Source organism: Poeciliopsis prolifica, unplaced genomic scaffold (assembly GCF_027474105.1).
Source record: "Poeciliopsis prolifica strain line A6 unplaced genomic scaffold, Auburn_PproV2 SCAFFOLD033, whole genome shotgun sequence".
NCBI classification, from domain to species: Eukaryota; Metazoa; Chordata; class Actinopteri; order Cyprinodontiformes; family Poeciliidae; genus Poeciliopsis; species Poeciliopsis prolifica.
Genome location: NW_026562408.1, coordinates 4,394,383 through 4,411,467, shown reverse-complemented (window position 1 = coordinate 4,411,467; position 17,085 = coordinate 4,394,383). Strand labels below are relative to the sequence as shown.

The 17,085-nt window shown below is 36.4% G+C and overlaps 2 protein-coding genes and 1 non-coding gene across 3 annotated transcripts; 1 reads left to right on the top strand and 2 right to left on the bottom strand.

The window, feature by feature from the left end:
* Window positions 1-748: 748 nt before the first annotated feature.
* aifm5 (apoptosis inducing factor mitochondria associated 5) lies at window positions 749-8,792 on the top strand. The gene is made up of 19 exons (XM_055051412.1): window positions 749-1,087; window positions 1,215-1,302; window positions 1,944-2,053; window positions 2,155-2,264; window positions 2,335-2,379; window positions 2,475-2,556; window positions 2,968-3,080; window positions 3,161-3,247; window positions 3,365-3,456; window positions 4,994-5,124; window positions 5,506-5,621; window positions 5,698-5,769; window positions 5,853-5,916; window positions 6,142-6,218; window positions 6,862-6,979; window positions 7,889-7,987; window positions 8,066-8,147; window positions 8,222-8,326; window positions 8,576-8,792. The coding sequence occupies exons 1-19, from the start codon at window positions 1,069-1,071 to the stop codon at window positions 8,607-8,609; spliced, it is 1,644 nt and encodes a 547-aa protein (XP_054907387.1). The 5' UTR covers window positions 749-1,068; the 3' UTR covers window positions 8,610-8,792.
* Window positions 8,793-10,898: 2,106 nt separating this feature from the next.
* On the bottom strand, window positions 10,899-12,621 carry liat1 (ligand of ATE1). The gene is made up of 4 exons (XM_055051410.1): window positions 12,558-12,621; window positions 12,310-12,402; window positions 12,092-12,216; window positions 10,899-11,365 (listed from the first exon to the last, which is right to left on the bottom strand). The coding sequence occupies exons 3-4, from the start codon at window positions 12,195-12,197 to the stop codon at window positions 10,977-10,979; spliced, it is 495 nt and encodes a 164-aa protein (XP_054907385.1). The 5' UTR covers window positions 12,198-12,216; window positions 12,310-12,402; window positions 12,558-12,621; the 3' UTR covers window positions 10,899-10,976.
* trnaw-cca (transfer RNA tryptophan (anticodon CCA)) lies at window positions 12,577-12,648 on the bottom strand. Its single transcript has one exon. It is a non-coding gene; the product is annotated as a tRNA-Trp (tRNA).
* Window positions 12,649-17,085: the final 4,437 nt, after the last annotated feature.

The following is a 17,085-nucleotide window of genomic DNA, read 5'->3' as shown; positions in this document are numbered from 1 at the left end:
GAAAAAGCAGACAACGTAAAAATCAAGCAAAGTCGTCCAATTATTTTATTTATTTTTTCAAAATGGAAATTTATATTAGATCCAAACCATAAGAGATTTTTACCATGGCATATTAGGGACATTGTAGATAAAATAAAATAAAATAAGTCGAACATTTTCAGAAATGTTCGACTTTCTCGTTCAAGCATTGTTTGAAAAGTTGAAAATTTGCAAGAAAAAATTCAGAAATTTTTAAGAAAAAGTCAAAAACTTTAAATTTTTGGAATTTTTCTAAGTTTCAAAAGTTGAACATTTCGAATTTCATTGTAGAAAATTTTCAAAATTTCTAACTTTTTTCTATCAACAGCGTTCCGAAAACAACATTATAGATTTTGCACATTTGCTGTAGCTAAAAAGCATCTAGTTTTCAATTGAACAGTTATTGTCTGTAATAAGAGTAGGAGTTGGGTCAGTTTCTTTCTAAATGTTTGCTATATTTAGTTTAATAAATGAAATCAAAGCTGATTTACAAATTAAACGTCTCCTTCTCCATCTGTTTGCAGCTGGGGATCGCACAAAAATCAGTCCAAGGACCACAAATGACCCCCTGGCTGCACTTTTGCCACCCCTGCATTAGTATTTTAGTATTTAAACTTTGAATTGTGTCTGAATGACAGCAGCCACCCCTGGCTTTACAAACGGTGCTTTGTCGACTGTCCATTCAGCAGTTCAGCTTGGTCAGCCGTTCCCTTTTCCCGCAGCGCTGCGAAACAAAAGCGCTCGCTGCCTTTCTGTGGAATAATGAGGCTGAACCAGCGATGCTAATGAAACTCTTCATTCACTACAGGTCACTTATTAGCACATTTTAGTTTTCTTATCAGGTCAAAAGAGTGCACTTTTGAAAGTTTCCAGGGCTCGACAATGCATTTTAGAGATGGACTACTTGGTGTGGAAAAGACCTGCCAACATTTATCTGCAAAGAGGAAAACAAACTGACACTGGACACCAGATTTAACGGCTCCCAGCTGAATTTCAATGTTTTAGGAGTGGATTTGTATCTCTATGTGCCATTATTGTTGAATAAGTGACATGTCTGGGACCAAAACACGTAAGTTGTTTATTCCTAATATTTATTACGATTGGGAGCATTTCATTCTGATGGTCTGAGACTTTTTGTGTTTGAGATGTGGGATGTTTTGTAGCATTAGTAACTGATTTGATGATGGTTTGCTCAGCATGCGGTGAGTTTACAGACTCTGATTCTGACGACAAAGAGGAACAGACAGCGATGGTGTGTCTGGACACAGACCTTCACGATGGACAGTAAGAAAAAAACGTTATGATCTGGAAATATAAAAGTCTGGTTCAACGTGTGGCCCAGGGGTGTCCAAAATGAGTTGGTGGACCTGGGACCGATTTTGTGTGGCCCCCCGCTGCAATTCAAAAATGATACAACTTTGACCAATAGATGCAGACCTTCAATTAGTAATATTCTGACAATGGAAAATGTAAAGTACAATTCAGTGTTTGCATTTCTATAGCCAAGCTTAATCAAAAGGTAAAACCATTTGCTGTACCCAGATCAGCTTTGATTTAATTTATTACACTTGGCTGAATATAACAAACATTTTGAAAGTGAGTTGGTAACAAACTCTGGGTTGAAACTGTATGGGGCTTTAATTCTTGATGGTGGATTTTTATTTCTGTGTCAACAATATAAGGATTTCTTTTAATGTTTTGAAACCTCCTACATATGGGGATACAATTATATAAAACAAGGTAAAATGGGTGGAGATGCCTTGACAGTGTTGACGTTTTTAATCTGATTCTTTTGTTTGTCATAACATGTTTTAAGCATTTCAGCAGCAGGTATGTGCTTTATGCATTTTTTTGTTATTTATTTAGTGTATTTGGATGATACACTAAACTAACCATTTTTGTGTTTGTTTCATGTGCAATGTGAGGATGATGGAAGTTGATATTGGTCATCACAGTGTGCTACTAACGCGCTGCGATGGAAAATATAGCGCCATTTCAAACCAGTGTTCACACTATGGCGCTCCGCTTAGCAAAGGTAAGGAAGAAAACAACATAACAGCAGAAAAGATAAAGTCTCCAGTTAAAATGTTGCTTTCTAGTGTTTGATCTATCATGTTTTTTGTCGTTTCTGCTCAGGCGTTATTTCAGGACACAAAGTGCGCTGCCCGTGGCACGGCTCCTGTTTTAATGCCCTGACAGGAGACCTGGAGGAGTTTCCTGGGATCGACTCTCTACCTTGTCACAAGGTACAAACCGGCCGGTTCATCCACATTTAGCTCAACATTTGCTGCTTATACTTTATTTTCTTCTTTTCAGGTCAAAATTCAAAACAGCAAAGTGTATGTGACCGTAAATAAAAAGGTTGGTGAATGAATTAATTGTTAAAAAAGAAATTGAAATTAAAATGGCCTCTTTACCAAATGATGTGAAAAATGAACGTTTTGTGCCACATTCAGGACATCCGGCATCAGAAAAGGTTGCAGCGAATGGGAGCTGCAGTACCAGGAGTGAACCACACAGTTTTACTGCTGGGAGGAGGTTGGCGGCCATGTTTCCGTCTGTGTGGCATTTAAAGTGCAAAGCTTTAAAAATAAATAACCAAATTCTGCTGACTCAGCGATGAACTAAAACATCTCAATGAAAGAAATACATCCAGTGAGAAACTGTTGGGTTTGTTGTTTGGGTCTCATATTGAGCCAAATTACTGAGCTGTAAACCTCAGCTAATTCTTTTTAGATGAATAGAAGTTTTTGATTTTGGACTAATTCAGTTCTTTATCAATGAATTGAAAGACAGTGACAGGGTCAAACATATTCATCCCCTTTCCATTAAATAGAATCTAATTATGTTAAATCAAGACGTGAATTGATTCTGCATGTCAACACGGCGCGGTTGTGTGTTGGTAAGATTCTCTCCGCCTGCGTGCGCGTAACGTGTGTTTCCTGTCAGGAGCTGCTTCGCTGATCTGTGCGGAGACGCTGCGGCAGGAAAACTTTGGCGGCAGAATCATCATGGCCTCCAGAGACGACCTTTTACCTTACGACAAAACCAGACTCAGCAAGGTCATACAAGCATTGATCCTTTTTTTCATTTTCAGGACGGAAAGCATAGCTAAATAAGTTTTTCATTGTGTATCATTCAGGTAATGAATGTGTTGAGTGACACTATTGTGCTGAGAAGGATGGAGTTTTTCCATCAGTACGACATTGAGGTTTGGCTCCGGAAAGAAGTGAGTACTTCCCTCCAAATGTACATTTTCCTGACAGTAAAGTACATTTTATACTATGGCATTAAAAAAAACTGAGCCACATGACATGATAAAGTTTTATTTTTCTGTTTTTTAAAGGCAGTATCGGTGGACACGGAGAAGAAGACGGTGACTTTTGGTGATGGTTTAGTCCAGAGCTACGACCAGCTGCTTCTCTCTACTGGCTGCAGGTCCAAACGTTAATAATGTTCACATTTTTTTCACCTGATGCAAAGAAACAAATATGCACAGAAATGTTATTTAGCTTTGGGTCTGCAACCTTTACAGTCCAGCAAAATAAAACTCATTTAGATGTTATTACATTAGCATTTGAAAAGACAACTTAAACATTTTTGACAATAATCCACCATGAGGAATTTATTATCATTGTCTATAAAGAAGCACAATTTCACTTCTATTTTCAGGTTTACAAGTAAAGAAAAACAGAAAACTTTAGATATTTTAGGAAAATTAAGTAATGTTATGCAAAATTTCCAACCGAATGGGAAAAAAAACTAGATCTAAAAATATATTGTTGTTAATTTTAGTAACAACAATATATCATTCCATTTTCCTTTAGCTTCTCCATATTTCACACAGACTAAAATATCAACATATTTAATCAAATATATTGATATTTAACAATATGGTGCAGACAAAGTACAGAATGGCTGTAAAGTAGAAGGAAAATATTCCACAATTTTCCAAATTTTCATAAATAAAATTGGAAAAATGTGTCATGCAAATTCGATTTTAATCTGATACTTCTAAATAATAATAATTAAAAAATAGCTCCACTAATTATCTCCAGAGTTAATGTCCCACCTTTACTGTTAATAAATGTAAGTACTTGCATCAACTTTACACCAGGGTTGTCCAAAGTGCGGCCCGGGGGCCATTTGTGTCCCTTGACCTCATTTTGTGCGGCCCCAAACTGCACTTCAAAAATGATACAAATTTGGAAACTAGATGCAGATGGAGACTTTTAATTTTCAATTCTTTTTACAATGGAAAATCCAAAGTACAACACAAAGGCTTGTGTTTCTATAACCTGGAGATAAAACCATGTTTATCCAAAGACTTTTACTGTAAAAATTCCAAGTCAGAAGTTTTTGACCTTTTTTTTTTTTTTTTTTAATTTCAGATTCTTTTCTAGCAATTTTCCATCTTTTCAAACTCAGAAATTTCCCAGAACGTTTCTGAAAATTTACTATTTAAAAAAAATCTGCTATACGCCACTGTAAAAATTTATTCAAGTGTTGGATCTACAATAAATATCTATTTGAAAAAAAATTGGATTAGTTAATTTGCTATATTTTAGCTTGCTGGGCTTTTTGGCTCATGATTTTTTAGGTTGCTGGGTTTTTTCAATTCAACAATTTTGACCCAAGTGATGAAAAGTTTAGACACCTTTGCTCTACACGTTTCACATCTTTACATTTTTAATTATCTTAAGAACACTATGCCACATTTTAACAGTATTTGGAGCCTCAGTTGAGGCTGGTTGACTTGCAAACAATAATTATATATATATATATATTTTAGAAAAGTCCCTGTCAGTGTTAGAACCAGTTACCAAGTGGAAACTTAATCGTCCACTAAAACAAACATCAATACTTCTATTTTAACCAACAGGAGACACTCAAACAGTAGACGTTAGTAGGAAAAGCAGCGATTGTTAAGAGTTTTTTGCGTTATTATGAATCAGATCGTTTATTTTTCCGGTAGAGCGAAAGGTCTGGACGTGCCGGGGAGGAAGTTGGACAACATTAAGATGTTGGAGACGCCAGAAGACGCCCGACAAATCCACGCTGCCTCTCTAGGCTGCAACATCGTCCTTGTGGGAACTTCCTTTGTCGGTACTTTAGCTGCACTGTGCAAAAATATTAAACCTTAAGAACTTTAAGGTTTAAGTTAATATTGATGCATTGTTTATTCTGTTGTTGTTCTGTGTTGCTATTTTTAAAATCTTGCTCTGCTTTATTTGTGCACATTAAAAGGAATTTGATTCTAATAACATAGATCTACATGAAAGGCAGTGTTATTTCGAAAGTTGTGTCATTACTGCGCTAAAACAGGCTTTTAGGCACTCAATAATATTGATTTTGTGCTTATTTTTTATATTTTCCCCACAAAGGATAAGATTTTAAAAAGGTTTTTATGTTTTTAAGACTTTATGATGCTCAGTAAATATTTTAGTAGGATTGTGAATAAAAGCTGTTCTGTTGACGATCTTCCAGGAATGGAGGTGGCATCGTACATGATAGACAAAGCGTCCAGCATCACGGTGGTGGGGAGCAGCGACATGCCGTACCAGAACACTCTGGGCCGCGAGGTCGGGAAAATCACCATGATGGTGAGGCCATCCGAACTTCCTGGTATTTTAGTTTTATTTATTTAGTTGTTTGCACTGAAACGTTGTTTACGTGCAGATGCTGTTGGAGAAAGGTGTGAGATTTTACATGAATGATCACGTGACAGAAATTAAGGGCGTTAATGGAAAGGTAAAGCCGGAAAACGTCTAATTATTAACTACTACTAAGAATTTAATAATTACGTTTCTTCATTTTGTCTTTCTTCCTTTAAGGTGAAAGAAGTTGTACTTAGAAGTGGTCATGTTATCCCAGCTGATGTTTTAATTGTGGGTATTGGTGAGTAAAATTATTAGTTTTTTTTAAAAGGAATATATAAGAACTGTAGATCTTGTTGTTTCAACAAGAGTCTGATGTCTGTTGTTGAGTAATTTTAACACTTGAAATAACTCAACTACTCAGTCTCTTGCTGAGTTACTTAAACTCTAAATTTCAGGTTCTGCACATATTCAGCATAAGCATTTTTTTTAAATCACGCTCATCTCTTTCTCTGTTTTCCACCAGGCAGCATCCCAAACTCAGAGTTTCTGCAAGGCACTAAAATACAGAAGAACTCCAAAAATTTTGTTGTTGTTGACAAGGTCAGCTTTTAATCTGTTATCACAGTTGGTTAGTAACGAGTTAATTTTATCTGAGTAATGTTTTTAGGACTATTTTTACTGTACTTTTTACTTTTGAGTAATTTTGTTTTTAAGTGTCAATACTCCTACTTGACTAAAATGTTTGAATTCTCTGCCTCTGAATGAAAAAAAAAAGTATTTTAATCCAAATATGTAACAAAAAATAATAAAATCAGGCAATAGAAAATTTTTCCAAATCAGTTTCTTTCAATACGAAACTTATAAACTTTAGCAGAAACTGCAAGTGTGTTTGTCTGGTGAATTTTGGTTCAAACATGTTTATTTTACTTTCAGTGGGTTGAGAGTCTAGAAAATTTACTCAAGAAAGAGTAGAAATACTTCATAATAAAATTACTCAAGTAAAAATACTAACTTCTTCAAAAATGTTACTCAAGTGTATCTGAGTAATTTCTGGAGGTAAAGTATGTTGAAGTTGTGCTCCTCTTAAGTATAATTTTTGGATTCTCTACCCGGATTTCAACACTTCATGTATCTTCATTTCTAACGCATTTTTTACATAATTTACTCTCCAAGTTTGCTTCCTCAGTCACTGTAAACCCGATTTCCTCATTGACAGAGATAATCTTTGGTTTTTCTCCCACAGTACATGCGAACAAACGTCCCTGATGTTTTCTGTGCGGGTGACTTGGCCTCCTTTCCTCTGGCACTGGCGAAAAACCAGTTAGTGAACATTGGACACTGGCAGATGGCACAAGCACAAGGTAGCAACACCTTCTGCTTCTCTGTGCTGAACATGCAGGGATAATATTCTGCAAACCGTCGCTTAAACAAATGGGTGATTTTACTTTTCATGTCAAACCACTTTATCACCAACAAATCAGTTTTATCCACACAAATTCAGGTATTTTCTCTTTTTTGGATCAATCTCTGCAAACCTGGAAGGAAAGAAGACAGATGCTTTTCTGCAAAAATGTTTGAAACACTCGGACCAACTTTTGTGGCATCACACTCAAAATCACCTTTCCAGTTTATTCTCAAAATCGGAGTTACATTTACTTGAGTAACTATATTGAAAAATTTCCATTTTAGGAGTATTTTTACTTCACTGTATTTTATCATGAGGTATTTCTACTATTACTGAAGTAAAACTTCTGGATTTTCTATGAAAAACAAACATGTTTTAATCAAACATTTACCAGACACAGACACACACCTGCAGTTTTTCTTAAAGTTTATAAGTATTGTATTTAAATACATTTTTATTGAAAGTTGGAATATTTTTTATTGTATTTCTTGTTACTCATTTGAATAGTTGGCCTTTAAAACCAAAATCTCCACGTAACTTTATATTTTGGTACGTTAATGATATAAATCTTAAATATTAAATGATTGATAACAAATACTTTTTACTCTTACTTGAGTAATTACTTTAACTTAAATAAAAACATGTTGAGTCATTGCTACTCTAACTTGAGTACAATTATTGGTTATTCTTCCCATCTCTCTTTATTCTGAACTTTTATAGCTAATAAAGTAGAAAGCATTTCTTGTCAATACTCCTGATTTTGACTGAACACAAACTCCTCCAGCTCTAATCTTGTTTTGTTTAATGTAGAATGTATTAAAAATTATTCTTATGTGAACTGTAAAGTTTTCTTTTTGTGCTTTAGGGAGGATAGCTGCTCTGAACATGCTAAAGAAAACGACTGAACTCACCTCAGTTCCTTATTACTGGACCATCCTGCAAGGCAGAACCATCAGATATGCAGGTAAGCAAACAAACTCACTAAGTTTTCTTATTTTATCTGTAACTGGAAGAAGCTGCTGTCTGCTCTGGTTTGTTCCAGGTTATGGGGAGGGATACACTGAGATAATAATAAAAGGAAACTATGAGTTTGAGGAGAGGAAGTTCCTGGCCTTGTACATCAAGTAGGTTGAGAGAGAGACAATCTAATTGTAAAGAAAAGCATGCAGATTCAATGATTAGTTTTTGTTTTCTTTAGGAATGATGAGGTCATAGCAGCGGTGGGCCTGGATTATGATCCTGTGGTGTCTGCTGTGGCCGAGAGGCTCCTATCAGGGAAGGTCATCACAAAGAAAGAGGCTCTGTATGCAAACTCTTCAGATTATTCATCCTTTTTTAAATTTTTTACATTTAATTTAAAGTTGCAAGATAGATTGAAGGGATATTTCTTCACTTCAACCCAAAAATAGCAAAAAGAAATGAGAGAGTGACGTCAAGGCTGATGTGACAAGATGGTTCCAACATATTTTGAAAAAAGAAAACAGAAAAATGAAATTTAATTTTTTTTTTTTTTTTTTTATGTGAGTCAATTTTTACCTCCATTTTTTGACAGGTCAGATGATCCCAGTTGGCTTCAGGTTTCCTGATCTGCATTAAAGCTGAAGAGTAAAATATCAGAGGACTTCACACCTTCATGTTTCTGTGTTCTGGTGCTGGAAAACTATTCACAGCAGGGAGTCCAACACAACTGATACCTCAAATAGATGTAGCTTTGGGTCTTTTTTGGTCCAAAGTGCTGTTTTTTAACTTAATAAAATCTGTGTACAGGAGTGTCTGAGAGGTGTCTTTTAATATGATGCATCTTGTGTCTTACTATGTTTTTTTTATATAAAAATGCAGACTTTGGAACTGCTGGTACAACATAAGTGGGCTTGGAGGTCGCAGGGGGCTTTGGATGGACAGGATTAGCAGATCAGAGAGAAGGAAAAGGAAAAGCATCTGTGGACTGACAGGGGCCATCAGGGGATTCCAGGTAGATTCCAGGTAGATTCCAGAGATGTGCATCGCAGCGGCTCTTCGTGCAGGGCCGGCCCAAGGTAATATGGGGCCTTAGACAGATCCCCCCTGAACCCTCCAAAACCCTACCTACTAAGAACCTCAGCATCACTAACATGTGTAAATATAAATAAGGTGAATCTGTGTGTGAGAGAGACCAGTTTAAAATCAAGCACTGTTTATTCGTTGTTTGCCATGATGCATTTGTGAACAAACCCAATTCAAACACAAAGATTACGTCATATTGTAGCCATGGTGACACAACAATCAAACTAGTTTATTTTTAAAAAGTAAACTTATTAATTAAATCCTAATTGTATTTTTTTCTCAGCTAAATGCATTAAATAAAATGTAATGACATTGTCATTGTCTATAAATGATGGTACAGGTTTAGATCTATGGTCTGTGTTACAAATGAACCATTTCTAGGGGCCCCTGAATGGCCCCGACCAGCAGCTACTCAGTTTTCTTTGCCTTGATATATGGAGTTAACCCCTTTGAGCTTTTTTGATGTATAAATCACTCTGCAGCCAAGTTGTTCTAGAGGTTAAATAAATATTATTAGGGCTTAATTAGTAAAATTTCAGCAAATTTGCTTATTTCATAACTTCATAACCAGCGACCTTCTTTCCTCTGGTCTGTTTAACAGCTACAGTCTCAGATCAACTCAGCCCTCCAGGACGATCAGCAGCAGAAACAGCAACTTGATACCTGTTGGGGAAAATATATTACATTTGCTTTGTCCCTAGATGATGGCAATGATATAGTAGGATCCAATTAAATTCTGGATCAATACGGGTTGTTGCTATGTTGCTGTACAGTGTCTTAAGATCTTGTTCAATGTCCCCTTTTTCAACTTTGAGCCCCTACCCCTCCAAAGGTCTCTGCACGGCCCTGGATGGTTGGCTTTGTGAAACAGAGATGCTGAAGCAGGCAACAATAACAAAGCATGTTAAAAAGCAGGGGAAAAAACAGGCTTCCAGGAAGCTGCACACAAAGCCGTTGCCACCGACACTTCACCACAAAAATGCTGTTCTTCTGTTTATTAGATTATCCCTGCAAACCTAGGAAATATTTTATTCAGATTACAGCATACAGATTTTTGTCTTTGTGTTTATCATAATAAACTGTTGTTAGTTCAGGAAAACGTCTCTATTCTGACACCTGCTGTTCACCTGCGGTACTGATTCACCATCTGAAACATCGAAATAGATCCCAATACATTGAGATGCCGTCTTTGTGTTACTTTTGAATAAGCAAGTAAAATAAAAACACTGTTTGGTGTAAAATTATATAAATTCCACAATCAGATTGTTGTTGCTGCTGTGGGAAGAGTTTAGGTTCAATGTCACATCACAAGTTTTATCAAGAGAAAAATATTTAAAACTAGAATTAAACATTATTTAAGGTTTGCCAAATAATGCAATTTAAATGTTTTACAACTAATACTAAATAAATAAGCATGTTCAAGCTTTTATGAGGAAAAAGGATTAACAATGTTCCTAGTATTGCCAGTTTCTTCCATTTTGCCACGTTTATGTGTATCTCATAGGAATCTGATGATAAACTGTGAAGCTATGCAGACAACAGCAGTTAAGAAATCCACCTGTAAAAACTATAAAATAAAATAGAAATTGTCTTCCCACTTATAACAGCATTTATGTATATTATGATGCCAGTTTGGTGCTCTTGGGGGCCCCTAATGGTGTGGCAGTCTTAATCGCCACACCACTTAATCAGCCACTTAACTTGAAAATGCCTTTACATTGATTTTAAATGTCCATCTTGTGATACTTTCCTTTTAGGGTAAAAGGAGAAAAATCCTCAAGATTTTCAGAAGGATGAGTCACTGTTATTATTTTTTATTGCATGGCAAAAAAAAAAAAAGCAGAACTGAACATACAGCTTGTAAGTAAGTCAGAGTTCATTTGTGAGCCGCCTGTGGATCCTGATGGTGTTCATTTGGTTGAAGTCATCACTTCTGTCTCTCTCATGGCATACTGGGCTTCTTTCAGCAGAGCCTCTCTGTGTATGATGTACCGCTGTCGCCTATTGGCTCTGTAGCGCTCTAGTCTTTTCTCTTCCTCCTGCGGGTCTGGCAGCACTCCTTCCCAACGCAGGCTGTCCATGGCCTGGACGGCAGCCTTCATTAGATGTGCAGGAACTTTGTTGTTGTTGATTGTATGAGAGGCTGGCTGGTGGCTCCTTGTATCCTTTTGTCGTTCTTTTGCCTTCCCGGCACCCCGAGAGAAGTTATCCTTGGGTTTTGTACCGGTAGCTCGGAACTTGGAAAGCTGAGTTTGACCTGGATCTTGAGAAGATATTGGAGATAAACTCCCAGGATTCTCTGCAAGTAGGAGACATAAACATGTAACCTCTAGCACATTTGCAGACAAAGCTGACAAAAATGAAGGGGCAACTAACCAGGGTTATAATAGTTTGGGTTTTTTTTTATAGTTTAGCTTTATTTTATTGTGACTTTTTGTTTGTCTAATTCAGCTAGCTTAAATTTTATATTCATATTATTATTATTATTATTTATTTTATAGTTATTAGAGCCTTGCAACAATATGTACATTTCCAAGAATGACAATGAAGACTGTCTATGTCTAATTATTTTTTTAAAGAGTGTGCTTGCTATTTTTTAATGACATTATTAGTTAAATATTGTTTAGTTTAAATTAGTAATAGTAGTAGTCTTAGATTAGTTATTTCAAGCTTTTTAATTTTGTTTATAAAAACTAGCTTCTGTATTTTATGTCACACTATGTAAAAACTCAGTTATGTTTGACAGATTATTTTAACATGGTAAATATGTTGTTTTAAAGTTTTAAACTTAGTTGGATGTGGAAGATGTTGTCCAGTTCCGACTATATTGTTATATAATCAGTGATACTGACTTTAACACTACTTTTTTAAAGCGACAAGTCCAAGCATTGCATTTTATCAAATTACTACAATGCTTGCAGCTGAAGATAGTGCCTTGTTGTCTATAATCTGCACTGATTTTGTGAATAGCCCTATCATGATCCTAAACGCATTTTTAATCCATGAAAAAGTCAAAATTGATTACCTTTTATTTTTGAATCAGTAGCAGAAGCGTTATTTCTCTTTTTGTTCCTCCTGATATCAGAGACTCTGGGTGGCAGCTGTTTGTTACGTTTACCCTCGTCTGCCATGATGGTCTTTGAAATGCGCCTGCGCAGACATCGTCAACAACGATTTAGAGCAGAAAGTGACACGAATTAAAAATATACATGGAATTACTTTTGCGAATATTAGTAGCTTTACTCTGTTCTTGTAAATCCCAGAAGATGCTTCGCAGCTACTTTTCCTGTTTGTTCCGGAACTAACGTTTCTCCATGGCAACAGAACACACGCCTCCTGTTTGGTGACAAGCGTCTATTTTACATTTGTACAATATAAAGTTTGATTACTTCCGTTCTACGCCACATACCGCTCCTTTTATTAGAAAAACCAACGTGAAAGCATTCTACTATGTTTAAACTCGAAATAAAATTACTAGTTAATAATCTCACCGAGAACCAATAAAGTGAATGACCCCGACGTGATTTGAACACGCAACCTTCTGATCTGGAGTCAGACGCGCTACCGTTGCGCCACGAGGTCATGACGTAAGATTCTCACATTGTAGAATAAAAACACTACATATAATAGAGTGGGTACCGTACTGTGTTCTGGTGTTTAAAATATATTTAAAATATATATTCAGTGATGAAATGTGGAATTTTAAAGGGAGTTTCCATCCTGTTCCTGACCCACAGAGTCTTCATTGAGGCACAGATCGCACATCTCTGTGCGCAGAAACAAACAGAAGGACTTTAATTGAATAATTAAAGCAAACTTTGATACTTTGAGAAGTACTAGCTCAGCTATAACCACGCTAACCCCACCAAATTTTACAGAAGTAATAGTTTATGGTCACATTTGTGTATCTGCCAAAAATAGCTCAGTAAGAGCCTAAACAAGTCTTTGCTGCTTATTTATTTCCCCACACTACTCAAATACACCGGAGCTGCACAAAGAAAGATGATAAATCATCATGCTGAGTCAGAAATGACACGTAGCATTTATCCATGCTGGAGTGACAAAGTTCACACTGTGATACAGACGCGATACAAAATGTTTTCCTTCAGGCTTTCGCCTTAAAACTGACACAGCTTATCTGAATTTATCTGAATCAAAAATTCAGATAAACTGTTTATATCTGGTGAAAATACAGAGAGAGAAGTGAAGCAGTTTTAAAAAGCAAATGTGTTTCAGCAGGTCAGGTGAATGAGAAGGTTGATCCTCTGAATGAAAATTTTGTTACATGTTCTGTTTCTCGTTTCACACGGGAAGATTATTTGTGACGCCCTGCCTCCGACCTCAAATTCTGTTTGAATAACTGATAAACTTCAAGGCACTTTAAATTTAGTACAAGATAAACAAATTCAATTTGTAATGTTGATTGGCTAATAGTAATCCATTGAGCAAGCCCAACTAAATACAATGAGAAATCCCACATGGTGAGCAAGCATGTGGCGACAGTGGAGAGGAATGACTCCATTTTAGCAAAAGAAACCAACAGCAGAGCTATGAGAGTCCATCTGCATGTTTGAGAGCATAGAAAGAAAATATAAAAAAACACAAAACAATGGTCTAGGAGAAATTTCTGTGAAAATAAAAAACAGTGTGTACACAGAGGAAGTTCAGTTAGCATAGGTTCAGTTAGCATTAGCCTTAAAAAATGTTGTGTGAAACCACTTGACATAACATTTTTAAGTAAGTCCAATAAGTATATTTGTGAGTGCAGGCTTAGAAAGAAAATAGAGCGCGTTGCTGAGACACAACAGTGTACTTTTGATTTGCCTGGGAAAGAAACAGGGACACAGAAATGCATTATGTCAACTGATTTCTGTGATGTAGGAAGAACATAAAGCTAAAAACAGAAAACACAGAGAACTGAAGTAATTTTCCATCCAACATTTAATTAGAAGTAATTCAGAAATACATACATGGGGAGTAGTAGGAAAATGTTTTACAGTAGTGTAAACCAACAGCAGCATAGTTACTTATGTATTTTAGGGTAACCCAAACACTCTCCTCTCAGACAAGGTGTTTGTTTCAACTAATCTGGCCATAAATGAAACGTAAGAAGTTAACTGTTTAAAACATTAAACAGTTAACAGTTTTGAGTTGACATTAAGTCAACTCAAAAATCCTGATGTATCAAAATGGACTGAGATGTGCTGTCAACAATAACAGCACAGTTGTTGGCAGCTTTACAGATTTCAAAGGCATGCCAAGATAGATTCGGAAGGCTTTTGCATAAAATAAGTGTCAGCTCAGTGAGGCCAAGTGTTTTGCAGTGCAAATGAATGGGGGTCAACCTTACCGCTATCCCTCCAAACCAGAGAGCAATTATATCATCTGACAAGCTGAGATATGGGGTATAAAATAGAGATGTAGAGTAGAGCTTATTCCCAGGACTGAATCTATCTGATACTTTTCATTATCATCTTCCTATAGTGCTAGTTACCAAAAATATTTGCAGAACAATTCAAATAAAAGACAAACTGTAATCTTGACGCTTCTATGAGGAAAATAAAGTGATGATTTATATTGTTCCACATTTGATGTCTGTACTCTTCCTAATGTTATGTCATAATGAAAATTACTGATTCATAATGATCTCAAGCCTCATGAATCCTGCAAAAGGACACTGTGTATGACTCATGAATCTGTGAAAGTGACACGCTGAGGCCCAGCAATGAGCAAAGTGATTAGCAGTTCCTCTGAAACAGCTTGACATGGGTCAAGTGTTGAACTTCATGCAAATTGAAAGAAGCTGGAAATTGTAGAATTTGTGTAATCGTCAAAGAAAACCGACTTTCGTAGGATTGCATTTGGTTAAATGGATCAATAAAGCAATCATAAACCCGACCATGATTTGCTGCGTGTGCTCACTGAATCAGGTGACAGTGAGGAAGCAGTTTTTTCCACTGCAGCAACTTTACAGCTGCAGAGTGACAAGCCCAGGTTCTCAGCAGACAGAAAAAGAAGACTGGCCAACAGTCCGAAAATGTGTGTGTCGGCACGCGTCAGCTTGGAAAGGGTAAGAAGTTCATCCATCCTGCTGATGGAAACTGCAGCTGGTTAATAGCGCCACAAAAATAACTTTTATGTAATTAGTGCTGGATCAAAATGATAACAAGTCAGTTCCTTTTCCAGCATGTTCGTACTAAATCTACCTGAATGTCGGCAGGTTGGAATAAACATTTGCTTCACTTTTCATAACAAATGAAACGTTAACAATGTAATCCTCTTTATCATCCCCCATGGTTGTTGTTTTCCTTCCTGCTTGCGCGTATCAGGATGCAGAATAGTGACGTTTGTCGAGTACCAGTGACGTTCAGGTCAGATGAACTGTACAGACTCAAGTCACATTTGAAAAGATCGGATCCGTATCGGATGCCCAAGTGGTCTGGGGCGCATTCGGAAAAAATCCGATCTCTGTTGTTCAGACTATCATGAAAAGTCAAATGTTTAAAGCAAATAAATCAGAATTGGGTTCCTTCAGGCTGCAGTGTGAACGCAGCCTTAATCTCTAGAAGGCCACGCCAAGCTAACTCATGTTAACCAGCTAAAAATGACTCAGTTATTTTCCCTGATTCTCGTTTCATCTTCACTCATCGGTTTTAAGACATAATGCAAATTACTTGTTGACCCAGAACTGAATGAGACAGTAGCAAACAGCAACTTTGTTTTATTGTTTTCATTTCATTATTTTTGGCTGAAACCATTCAGTCTAATTCCTCATTCAGAGGAAACATGTCCGACTTTCCCCATCAAACTACTGAATACCAGCTGCACACGGTGGAGCTCGGATGACGCCAGGCGATATTTGAATGTCAAATAAGCGCTGCACGTGTGCCTCAACGTCATTAAAAGAAAGAAAGCCCATTTTAACCTCAAAATCAATCAAACAAACAAACAAGATTAGATTTATGCAAAACATTATGGCTACCAGGTAAAACTAGGCGGTTACAGTATCTAGATTGTCTGATTTTCCTCCTACTTGAGTTTAACTGCAATAGTTTGTTTTTACTCATCAGTACAGCAGCTATTTTAAACTAAGGGACTCCCCAAGGGTTATTATTTGTATGCTGTATTTCACTCATCAGATATTACTTAGTAACTTATGAAATACATTATTACATATACATATTTGTATTTTCAGCCACATTTACAAAAGATATCCACCTTGTTTATCTGCCCAAGGATTGGCTGGTTGATCATTTCCTCTCTCTTCATTACAGTGAAATAGAGACAATTATTATAGCTCACAGTTTATGAAATCATCCACCAGAGCACAGTATTGTTTAAACATCTTCAGAATAATGAATGTGATCATATTGTATTAAAACTTTGTGCCTCAAGAGGTTCAGGCAAAGTGAACTTGCTAAACTGTTTCTCCTGTAGTCTGTCTGATTATTCAGAATAAATTGTTTACATTAGACATTTGCAGCTAGTTTAGCACTCCTCAAACATAGAATATGAAATGCAGAAATGACACATCTCTTAGTGATCACTACATTTTAGCCACCAGGATGTCACAGCTGTAAAAACAAAGTTATGTTTTTCTTTCATTTCAAATGTCAGAATGTGGAAAATTTTGCTGTTTGAATTGACATCTGTGAAATTCAAATCTCAAAGTCTTGCCACAGATTTCCAAGTGAATTTAGGTCTGGACTTTGACTAGGCCATTCTCATGACCCATTTTATTGTGGCTCTGGTGAAATGCTTAAGGTTGTTGTACTGCTGGTTGATGAACCTTTGACCCAGACTCCAGTATTTTGTAACCTCAAATAAAAGTGTCACACTTGAAAGTATTCACAAGTAGAAAAAAACTGATGCATGATTAACACTTTGATTTCACAAATACAAATCTGAAAAGTGTGGCGTGTGTTTGAAATCCAGGACAACCAACTGCATTCAGAGGCCACCTGATGAGCAAACAGACTCTTTCTCTTTGAGTTATCTGAGGTTTGTTCAAGAGCAACA